General features: G+C 35.7%; 3 protein-coding genes across 5 annotated transcripts; all 3 read right to left on the reverse strand.

The window, feature by feature from the left end:
• Positions 1 to 590: 590 nt before the first annotated feature.
• On the reverse strand, positions 591 to 1485 carry LOC108322768 (zinc finger A20 and AN1 domain-containing stress-associated protein 5). Its single transcript, XM_017555003.2, has one exon. It carries the CDS (start codon positions 1312 to 1314, stop codon positions 901 to 903), a length of 414 nt encoding a protein of 137 aa, XP_017410492.1. The 5' UTR covers positions 1315 to 1485; the 3' UTR covers positions 591 to 900.
• A 1479-nt stretch (positions 1486 to 2964) lies between these two features.
• On the reverse strand, positions 2965 to 9849 carry LOC108322766 (FACT complex subunit SSRP1). Of its 3 annotated transcripts, none has more exons than XM_052878020.1 (17): positions 9631 to 9849; positions 9322 to 9409; positions 8313 to 8498; positions 8026 to 8131; positions 6883 to 7019; positions 6712 to 6795; positions 6535 to 6629; positions 6292 to 6400; positions 6050 to 6136; positions 5859 to 5951; positions 5453 to 5650; positions 5203 to 5348; positions 4971 to 5118; positions 4452 to 4550; positions 4178 to 4351; positions 3925 to 4003; positions 2965 to 3807 (listed from the first exon to the last, which is right to left on the reverse strand). In XM_052878020.1, the coding sequence occupies exons 2-17, from the start codon at positions 9373 to 9375 to the stop codon at positions 3680 to 3682; spliced, it is 1923 nt and encodes a 640-aa protein (XP_052733980.1). In that variant the 5' UTR covers positions 9376 to 9409; positions 9631 to 9849; the 3' UTR covers positions 2965 to 3679. The 3 variants fall into 3 exon arrangements, with proteins under 3 accessions (XP_052733980.1, XP_052733979.1, XP_052733981.1); XM_052878019.1 differs by having other exon boundaries at positions 9322 to 9505; XM_052878021.1 differs by lacking the exons at positions 8026 to 8131; positions 8313 to 8498; positions 9322 to 9409; positions 9631 to 9849 and adding an exon at positions 7125 to 7263 and having other exon boundaries at positions 2966 to 3807.
• A 172-nt stretch (positions 9850 to 10021) lies between these two features.
• On the reverse strand, positions 10022 to 11047 carry LOC108322770 (uncharacterized). The gene has a single exon (XM_017555006.2). The coding sequence runs from the start codon at positions 10805 to 10807 to the stop codon at positions 10076 to 10078; it is 732 nt and encodes a 243-aa protein (XP_017410495.1). The 5' UTR covers positions 10808 to 11047; the 3' UTR covers positions 10022 to 10075.
• Between the last annotated feature and the right edge of the window lie 240 nt (positions 11048 to 11287).

The following is an 11287-nucleotide window of genomic DNA, read 5'->3' on the forward strand; positions in this document are numbered from 1 at the left end:
AGCAATATATCGCCATAACAATTAAAAAATGTCACATGTCTAATCAAGTGGGCCCACCCAACTTTCTATCATCATCACTATTCTCGAAAATTCCAAATTCAAAGTTTACAATAATTTGACAATAATACCCTTAGCTTCAATTTAATTTACCTTTTCCCCCACACCTGAATCCTATGCTAAAAGTAAGTAAACTAAAATACATATTTTCTCTCCATTTTAGTCAAACAATAATTTGGTTTACTGTTTCCTAAATTCACTTAATAAACTAATTTAATCTTAAACATAAAAACCAAAATTTAATTATATTCTAAGACCTAAAGTATAATGACGTTTCATTTTTTTTAAAGAGAAAAATTAATTTTGATGGCAATAACTTAACTTTTGTTCTGAGTTGAATTACTATTTTTACAACCATAAATTAAACAAATTATATTTCAATAAAAAAACACTTAATATGAATAAATAAAATAATAAAAAAAATTGGATATAAAACGTCAAACTAACATTTTTAGAAATTAAAAAAAGGTGATCACTTCAAAGACTAAATTCATGCTTAACCTAAAATGATGAAAGACTTACAGAAAAATATATTTGAGCAAGCAGAAACCATTCACTGATTCACATAATAATCACAACAATTTATAAATCCCAACCCGAAATTAAGAAAAAAAAATACATAAAAATTAAGAAAATTATACATAAAAAAAAATAAGAAAAAGGATCACCGATTTTCATGTTCCGGTTACAACTTCCCCAGATCCCCACCCACGCGCCCGAGAAAAGACGCGCTGCGAGTAATTAAATTAACAACCTAACCGCGTCGAAACGCCGTCGTTTGTTTCGCTTCGTTTTTCGTCTCAGCGATCGATCGAATTTTTTTCTTTTCCGATTCTAGGGCTTTCAGACCTTCACGATCTTCGCGGCCTTCACGACGGGATTCTCCCTCGCGATGACCTCTCTCCCGGCTGCCTTGTAGTCGTAGGAGCAGTCGTGGCGATCGGTGTACCGGTGCTCAGCGCAGAAGAGGTCACCGCACCGACAACGAAATCCGGTCAGCCCGACGCGCCGCCGGCATCCCGAGCACCTGTTCACCGCGCGCTTCGGCTCCGATGCCCCCGTCCGGTCCGCGCTCGCAGCGTCCTCCTGCGGAAGCGAGCGCTTGGGCGAACGCGACGACGTGGGCGGAGCGACAGCGTCGAAGAATCTAGAAGGCTCGGAAATCGAAGTTGCAGCGGCGGCGGTTGTGGTGGCGCAGGGCGTGATTGGTTCCGGGACCTTGAAGTCGGTGTCGTTTTTCTCCGCCTTCTGAGCCATGATTCTGTGTTTTGGTGAGAAGGACGAAAAATAGAAGAAGAAGAAGAGAGAGAAAGAGATAGACTATTGAGATGGGAACGAGAGAGAGAGAGAGAAAAAAAGGATTTGTAAAAGAAAGAGACGAGAGGTTGGTAATGAAAGCAGAGATAGAATATGGACGTCGTAGAGACGCGTATGGAAAGGAAACTATTTTTTTTTTTTTTTCATTTATTGTCTCTGCAGTGATGCAATTACCAACTTCTCCACTACTTTTTTTTTTCTTCAAATAAATAATTTATGTACACAATTAAATACTGTTATTATTTTTTCTTCAACATTAATTATTTTATAAAAGGAGTAAATTTGAAGAAAAAAATTAGAAAGTTGGGTTTTCATTCTTTTAACTACGATGCTACGAGAAAGGAAACGCTGAAGGACTTGTTTGGCCTAATGAAGTAACATACTTATTTGGGAGATGGATTAATCCAAACATCTTCACCCCAACACCAAACTGCTGAGGAAAACTGAATAAAACACTACAAAAAAGTGATTTTGTTTGGGACTTGTTTTTAATGCCAAACATGCACCAAAACTATAAAATTTGTTTGTCTACGATGCATATTTTATATTTTCCATTATTGTAATAATAACAGTAACAAAATAATTTTTTTTTACATGACAAAAAAAAACATATTTTGAATGATTAAATTTATAGATTGAATTTCTCATCACAGTCAATATAATAGAGTAAAATAATTAAAAATCATGATAAAAAGGACATATTTTAAGAAGATTATGGTATATTATTACTAATATTAACTTTGCAACAAAGGGTAAAATAGGAAAATGAAGGTAAAAAAAGGTGAGCTGGGCGTGACAAGAAGGAAGAAGCTAGCCGCCAAATCTGACCCTTGTTTTCTCAGAGGTCATTTTCGTCCATATTGTCAATGACACGTGTGACTCACACGCTTGTTGCCCGATTCAACTTTACCACTCGCTTCTGGCACGTGTCACAGTGCCACCCATTTTAGTGAAAGGGATGTGAGCGTGCCGTGTTTTTCTCATTACGTGAGAGACTCTGACCCTTGGGTCTATTCAGAGACGAGAGGTTAAAAAAAATGAAGAAAAATTTTATTTATAGAATATATTTGTATTTTATTCAGAGATTGGTAAAAGTGTATTATTCAAGTTTGATGTAAAATAGAAGTGTTCTTTCGTTATTTGTTTGGGTAAAAGTATTTTAGTGTAAAATTTGATGCTTAATGTGAGTTTGTTAACTCATCAAGACGTCTAAATAATCGGTTTGATGATTAATATTTATTTCACATAGGAAGTGCTTTATAAGTTTTAAAATAATCTTGTGGTTCACACTGGAAGTTATACTGATAATATTACTATTGTCGTGTTGTTCATAGCTACAACAGTTTACAATTTTGATGTTAATTTTTATTACACAGAAATTTAAGTAAAGGAGCGGATGCAGAATTATGAAAATTAAATACTCTGTAATTAAAATAATCATATTCTTATAGCATTTAATACAGACATCTAATTTTACGTGACAATAATTGTAACCATAACCGTATATATATATATATATATATATATATATATATATATATATATATATATATATATATATATGTTGAATCTAACTACCTAATGTCAAACAAAAGAAGAAAAAGACAAAAGGAGACTTATTTTGAGGAAAAAAGCAAAGGCTTTTTCTGATGCATTGTAAACGTGTTCATGACCCCATTAGTTCAATGTTGGTGGCTTGGTTGAGTAGGATCCGAGGTGAAGAAGAAAAAGGTATAATAATATACCGCTACTGCTACAACCATTTCTGATTTTATGCCATCCACCATCCATGGCACCTTCCAAAATTGTCAAGATCAAATCTTTTCCATCAATTTTTCATTTAACTAATCACGTAACTTTATGTTCAACGAGAGCACTGTTTTTTCATTTTGTGTGTGCACAGTGTACTGCTCTTTCTTTAGAATCGTATCATTTAGTAAGTAACATTGAACATTTTCTATTAATGATCATTTCAATAACAACAAAATAAAGACACAAGAACCTGGTGAACATAGCAAGGCCATCCTTCCCCTGTCTTTCCTAAAGCCATGCAAACCAGCTGAGGTTCAAACCCTCAAAAGCACAAAATTCTGAGAACATTCCAGTCACCTTCACAAGTTATGAAGCCAATTCAAAGAACATTACTTGTATTGTATCAGTTTACGAAATTCACGAGTTGATGTCATCTCCAGGAAAAAATACATGTAGCATGACTTACATTGGCTTGCATGTCTGACAGTAAGCTTCAAAAGACAATTTCATTCATATATAAAGTGAGGATTTTTTTTTAAACATTGAACCAGCCTTAGGCACTGTCAGTTACATTTGCTGAATCAATATTCATGGGTTGGGTATTCTTGTAGCCGCTAATTTCATCCTTGTAACGTTGTTTATCTTCACGTGCTTTTGCCTCGTATGGTTCCTTCTCTTCCGCTGTGCATTCAGTAGGTATAACAATACACAGTTTAGTTAATAAGCATAATAAAGTTCAGATCATGAATTAGACATGGTGGAGCTGCATGAAATGTAACAATTGGCAACATTGCATACCTGACATTTTTTTCCATTTCTCTCCTAGTACTCTTCCCACATCCGTAAATGAGATTCCGGGGTTTGTTTTCTTGAGATTCTGTCAAAAAAATTACACTAATTTCAGCAAAATATTATGTAAAGAGAAGTCAATTATGCCATGGACATAGCCGATTATGTTCAAGAAATCACATAATCGATTATGCACGTGGGATTTTGAGCTTCAAAGTTCATTGATGTTTCATGCATGTATAAGACTAGGAACAGAACACACCTCTCTTTCCAATTTAGAAAAGAACATGAAACCGGACATTGCCCTCTTGGGTGCATTTGGGTCTTTCTTCTTCTTCTGTTTTTTCTTTTTTCCATCTTCATCATCTTTTGGTTTCTTTTTAGAAGTAGATGCCTTAGGAGGCAGGTCCTTCTTTATTTCCTTCTTGGCTGGCTTCTGAAAATTTGCCATCATTAAGGTATCAGACACACCATACATAGATTAAGAGTTGAGAAGTACTACAAAGGTAACAAAGGCAAAAAAGAAAACCACGTGCCTCTTTCTCCTCGCCACTTTTACTGGCATCAGAATCATCTCCCCCAGAATCATCAGTAGGAGAACCTTCATCATCCTTGTCAGCAACAAAATCTGAATCCTGTAAACATTTAGCACCGTTTAATGAAATATAGAAACAAGACTAGAAAACCCTGCCACAGAAAGCTCCCAAAGACCAATGTTAAGCAACTTGAGTAGAGTCCTCCAGCCTGAATATATATGTACATAAGCACAAAACAAACACAAACACATTCACACAACAGAAGTCAAAACATAAAACACAAGAAATAGAAAATTAGAATAGGCGAAAGGTTAGCTGCAAAATAAGCTCAAGAATTGCAAAAACTGAAATGTAAGCTCCGAGTTCACTGAAGTTTTTTCATGCCCCAACGATACTCAGATGTTGGTCAACATAAATAAATGTTGCCTCCTTGATTTCTAAAACTAGAACACAAATTTACTAAATGCTACACATGAACTAACGATAAGGATGCAGGTATGAAAATATCTGTTTGATCACCTCCTCATCACTTTCATCGTCACCAGCTGCATTTTTTATTCGCTCAAGATGTGGATCAACAGCATCATCATCGTCATTCTCCAGAACCTTCTTTATACCAGCAGTAGGTTGGCCATCTCCTAAGTTCATAATTTTCAAGCCCTTTGAACTGCATGTGCAGGTGAAAAGCAATTGTTGATACTTTATTTAACGATCAGTTGTAAGTAAAATTTGGCAATGAGCTAATATTTACCTAATAAATTCATACAAATTATGGTACTCATTTCTCTGGATATTACGGAAGAGATGCTCTTGTTCGGATTTTAGTCTGATAAGAAGGTCAAAATAATGCATATTGGAACCACCGGCAGCATGCCTCTCAAATTCCACATAGTCAATCTAATACGAAAGCAAAAAAGTAAAACCTCATTGTTTAAATATCAGATGCTATCAACCAGTAATTGATATGTGGTGAGGTGGTCTGCAAGCACAGTCCATTATACCTCTTCATGAAGAATAAGAGTCGGAGGCTTAGGTAGAAAGAAGAAGCTCTTCTCAAGGGGATACAGAATTCCATCTTCAGCTTTCAAAGATGATTTCACAGCATAACCATCCTGACAACTCCTAAATTTTCCAGGCTTAGTCACTTTGGCACCAGACAACCCACGTAATATTGTAGTGAATACTTCATGAATAAGCGCCTGGTTGCGAATTGAAAACGAAACACGTCAGATACTGCATCATGTGATATGCGTGCCCAACAATTACTAACTTCTCACATCACTCAATCTTTGAAAATATGCAAAGCAAGATGTTCTTTTCCAATTTCCCCAGCAGTCCTTGAAGAACAGTATCTCAGGGGTTTAGGTATGGACATATGAATCACTTACAAACAGTTTTAAGTAATACCTTGTAAGACAGCTCTAACTTGTCCTTGTACTTTGTGTTATAAAGATCTTCATTCATTGCCAATTCACTTTGGACAACATAATCAGATTCAAACTATATAGAAATGAGCGAAACAATGTTAAGTTCATAAACAAGTAAAATGAACATCATTTAAATTAGCAAATCATGAACCATTGAGAAGCAGCAATTACCTGCATCACAATATGAGGGTACAAAGTTTGTCCCTTCCGAATAGGGGGATCAAGACTAATAATGACAAAGGTATGTGGTTGATTAGACTACAGATTACACATGAAAATTTGTCACTACACTTAACAAGTCCAAAAAAGAATCAATTTAAAGACATGGCTGGCTGATGTAATTGACATTCTACTTGTCACTTAATATGAAAACAAATATCAGTCCAATAAAAGTACATAATCAGGAAATGAACCTTAGGAAGTAAAAATAGGCGAACCACACTGCTATATTGGATTTTGAAATCATTAGCCTGTCCCTGAAGCCGCAAGAATGACATGTGTAACTCAACAATGTATCGTCCTCTACATAAAGGAACAAAGTTTTATTATTAATACTTAATTGGAAGGACAATGATACAAGTGGTATAAAAGACAACTATGAGAAGCCACGAGCCCAAAAATACTTGAATATATGTATATGCCTTTAAAGACATTACCTTGGTGTAAGGATCGCAATACTCTCAAATGTAACAACAGCATCTTCACCTCCAGCACCAACATCAGCCATAGACATTATTCTGCTGCGGAAAACCTGATGCAGAAAAGACAAAATGTCATTTAACCTAAAAATTATTATAACGCTGGATCTGTTTAACTTTCACAAAGAAACTCACTTCAGCAGGAGGAGTTTTTTCATCGCCAACAAACTGGGTGTTGGAACTTGGTATATGGAAACTTATCTCCATCAGTGAATCTTTCTGACACATTAAACATGATTAAACCATAAAAAGAATGCACAATCATTGAAAATTAATTTGTTAAAATGCATGAAAACGTAGATATACCTCATTAGCTCCAGTTGTGTCATCCACGTGAAACTCCAAGATCACATCATTCTTCCCTTGAAGCTGAGTTTGAGAGACATCTGCTAGCGACACCTCAAAAGCTTGCTTTGAACCAACCATGAAAGCCAACATATTTCCTGAAATGGAAATAGAAAGATAAAAATTCACTATTCCACAAGTGGAGTAGTATAACTATAGAAATGGTCAAGTCGGTTTTATCATTATCAAACAAGTTGCCCAACCTAAAGAGAGACGATTTGATGACAGAAGAAAACAAGAATGGGATAAAGGTTCTCTATCAGCAGTCAACCACCATTACCACCCAAACACTAAACAACTTTCCTATGTTAACAATTTTTTTCCACTCAAAATTGCACTTAATATGATTACCAAAGCGGAGGTAGTGGTGCTTAAATATATTTGACACCTAGCATGTTTGGGAAAGCTTTTTATCTTCAGTTTCAGTTGTTTTTTATCTTCGGTAGTAAAACGCTTTTTTTCAAAAAGAAAAAAAATGTTGCTTCCATGAATCCAAAGTTTTGTAGCTTGTGATTATTTCAAATAGTCTTTTCCTTTAGATTCAAAGGAATATGTTTTTCTCATGTAAAGATTGATTTTTTGTTGTTGCAATAAACAAAATAAGTTGAAATCACTTTTCGACAAATTTACCCAAACAAAAAACTGGTTCTAACCACAATAGATTGTAACACTATGATTATTGAAACTATTTAATTTTTACTTAACACACCCTTAGAGTATAACAAAAAGAAAATAAGCAACTGCAGACTGAGGAAGAAAAAAAGTAGCACGGCAGCACATAAGTTCTCAGCCTTTCTTCATATATGGAAAACATCCAGTACTATACAAGATAAATCAGTGCTCTCCAAATAAGAACTGGAAGATATCAACCGAATTTCTCGAAAATAGGAGAGCTTTATCCTTTGCTAAAATTTTACATACCATTTCTTCATGGGTGCTACTGAATATCAAACAGAATACAATGTCAAATTAACTTTTTCCCCAGACACTAAATTACCAAATTTACAGCCAGTAAGGATGACAGAGATGCTTAAGATATATATGACAAATCATGCAGAGAATATCAATTACAACAAATAAGTCAGTTCGTGTAATATAGCAAACCATTCAGATCAACTTCTCCCCAATTTCTTCCGCTAACAGAAAGCTGCTTCTCGCGCACTGTTATTCCACAAGTGCTCTGGAAAAAATTGGTCAAACTTACAACATCCTGCAAAAATGTATAAAATTACGACATAATAAGCACCATTTTATAGCAATTGAAGTCCTTCAGTATTTATATCTGCCTAAGTGTTAAAAAGCAACAAAATATAGGAAACCAAACCAAAGCTATGAACTCATTTTTGCACAACAAACGTAAATTCACATTCTGGAGGGGTAGAAGGAGTAACCTGATCACGAAATCCAGTGAACTTGTAGTACAACCCATCTTTAATTTGAACACCAAGTTGGTTAGTCTTTGGAACCTTCATCCATGTTACCCCCTCTATATCAGATTTATCAACTTCAATTAATTTACCACCGCCCTGTCTCTTCCATACTATTCCACCAGAGTGTAATTTCATCTGTCCTGGATTCTGCAACCCCATAACATGAGAAGAAGTGTCATACATCTCAACTGCCAATTTCAGTCTCATTCACAAATTCACTAGAAAAATCCAATTCTTCGACTCTAATTACTATGAACATTGAATTGAAAAACAACAAATTGTAACAACTTGACATGGAACATGCAGTGCAACAGAGTAGAGGCCGTGCAGATTCAGTCTCATCCAACCGAATACTACATAAATGGTACATATTACATATAAAAAATCAAATAATTTTTACGGTAGAAGATATAAAGTTTGGAACAAAAATAACTCAATCAATTTCATCATACTATACAAAGATTGTATCCAATCCAAACAGACCCATATTTAGAATAGGAACAATGTGGAAATTAAAAAGTTATAAATCATTGAATTCCTCCATTTTTCAAAACAATAAAATGAAACCTTCGTTCCATTTCATTCTAAAACATCCAAACAGCGCAATGGTACTTTTATTTCATTCCAATCCATCCCATTCCATTCTGCTCCATTTTATTTCATTCTATACCACTGACTCAAACATAATCACAGATTCTTGAGAACATTTTTTATAACTTGTTCCAAACACTGAAAACTTGCATTCCTGGGAACACTGTTGTAAGACTCACTAATTCAAACACAGCCATAGTTTCGGAGGAATACTTTTTCAAAACTTTTACCAAACATGTTGCATTCTCAAGCTCACATTCCGGGAAGTTTTTTTACATGGCTAGCTAATTCAAAGACAGTCATAGATTCATGGAAATATTTTATTATAACTTGCACCATACACGGAAAGCAGTAGCAAAACGAAGGTTAGAGGGATTACGGTGCCTCCACGGCCTCCAAGAGTGATGTTATTGAATTGATGAAGGTCCGTCATGGCTGAAAATCAACGAGAGTGACGAATTTCACAACTGAAAAGAAAAAGCACCTCAACGGCACGTGCACAACCACATCAGAACCGCCGTGTAAGTGAGAAAGAGACGTCAAATTTGCTGAGAAAACAAAAACTGAAGACGAAAAATTCAGTGCACAAATTTGGAAGTAATGCAGCACGAAGAGATATATCAATTGATTAATTGATAGTGAAGAAACGAAAATCGGATAGTGAAATAAAAGACGGAAAATTGCTCACATGATTACTAAGGAGAAAAGTGTGAGGATGACGAAGTTTGTTTGTTGTTCTTGCAATCAGAAATTAGTTGAACACCGAATGTGATGCAGTGAGACGTGGAACACGCCAACAACAAGTTCTTCATTTCTCATAATATTTCTACCATATTATTTTATTTTAATAATTTCTAAATTAATATTTATATCAACTTTAATAAATCAAATATTAAAATATAGATTATAGCATATTTATTTACACGAATTAAATTTATATATAGTAATTTAAACGTTTCTCCTGACATTTTTTATTAGTTTTTTTAGTCAATTTACACGAAGTAAATAAAGATAAAGTATGTGACTAATTTTGTAAAAATTAGAGGATACAAAAAATAAATAAAATCCAACATCACAAGTAAAATAAAAAAAGGCAACATATATTTATTTATTTATTCTGAATAATAAGAAAATCAGGTGAATTTGGAAGCCACTGCAATTCCCACGCCAACGGCAACACCAAAAACGCACAGCAGAGAAACCACACGAGCCCTAGCGAAGAGCGCGTCCAACTGCTTCGCGGTTTGGAGCGTGAGCGTGAGGATCTGCAACCTCCCTTGCTCCTCCATTTTCCTGAAGAAGACAACCGGCTTCAGCGCGCGCCGCAGCATGAACGCCACCGAGAATGGAAACGCGAACGCCGCAAGACTCTGCACCGACACTTCCGTTAAGGGGTTCGATTTCGTCAGGTACGTGATCCACGCGCCGAGAGCGAGGTGAACAAGACCCAATGCAGCGAGCGTGTGGCTTAGCCTGTACATGTTCCTCATCATGGTTTCCAGAACCACACGCGTCTCGGTCGCGAGCGGGGAGAGGTCTCGTTCCACTGTGGGGCCTTCGATCTCCTGGTGCTTGAAGTTTGGGTTTTGGCTTGGGTACGGGCTTTGGGCTTGGGCTTGGGCTTGATCTGGGGTTGACTTGCGGGCTTCATCGGAGTCTGAAGATGAAGAAGACGAGGAAAATTGCTTTGATGAGAGAAAGGTGAAGGGGATGAAAGGAGAGAATGGATTTTGTGAGGGTTTGAAAATTGAGAAATTAGGGTTTTGGGAAAACGGAGTCATTGAAGAAGATGAAGAAAAACGACAGGATTTTAGGAGCGAGGAGGTTAACGTTGACCTTAGTCTTCGCGAAATTATGGCGGCCATTGGCGTAAGAAGGAAGCAGAATTACGAGACTGTGTAATGGGTGAAAGTGGAAAACTGAAAAACAAAATGTTCTTCTGGTCTTCTGAATTTCGTTTTCTTCCAACAACAGTGAAGATAAACAGTAGCAAGTGGATTAATTACATTTTAAAAATGTTTAAAATTAATGAAAATGATTTTGTGAAAAATTATTTATTTAATTGCTAAAAGTTATTTTTCTGAGGTGTTAAGACAACTAAGTAAAAATTAATTAGAGTATGTGTTTTATATATATTTCCATTCTAGTCAAAATTACAAAAATATTATACAAAGGAATCTCCTTTTGCACCACCATAAGTTTCTTCCACCTTCCAAAATGTTCATTTTACCATATTTTCTATTAGGAAAATGATACTCGAACAACCAAATTTGACAACATTTGGACACAGCACACGTGTCAGCGTTTGAGCGGCCCACGTTTTTAATGGAAAAAGCTGCTGCAAT

The sequence above is a fragment of the Vigna angularis genome, chromosome 5 (assembly GCF_016808095.1).
Source record: "Vigna angularis cultivar LongXiaoDou No.4 chromosome 5, ASM1680809v1, whole genome shotgun sequence".
NCBI classification, from domain to species: Eukaryota; Viridiplantae; Streptophyta; class Magnoliopsida; order Fabales; family Fabaceae; genus Vigna; species Vigna angularis.

Bases quoted from the DNA above. Each gene is read 5' to 3' on its own strand.
- LOC108322768 (XM_017555003.2), bottom strand. From the start codon at position 1,314: ATGGCTCAGAAGGCGGAGAAAAACGACACCGACTTCAAGGTCCCGGAA.
- LOC108322766 (XM_052878020.1), bottom strand. From the start codon at position 9,375: ATGACGGACCTTCATCAATTCAATAACATCACTCTTGGAGGCCGTGGA. The intron at 8,499-9,321 runs GTAATCCCTCTA...ATGGGGTTGCAG, and splicing joins TTGGAGGCCGTGGAGGCACC to AATCCAGGACAGATGAAATT. The intron at 4,352-4,451 runs GCACGTGGTTTT...GCAAATTTTCAG, and splicing joins AAAGTGGCGAGGAGAAAGAG to AAGCCAGCCAAGAAGGAAAT.
- LOC108322770 (XM_017555006.2), bottom strand. From the start codon at position 10,807: ATGGCCGCCATAATTTCGCGAAGACTAAGGTCAACGTTAACCTCCTCG.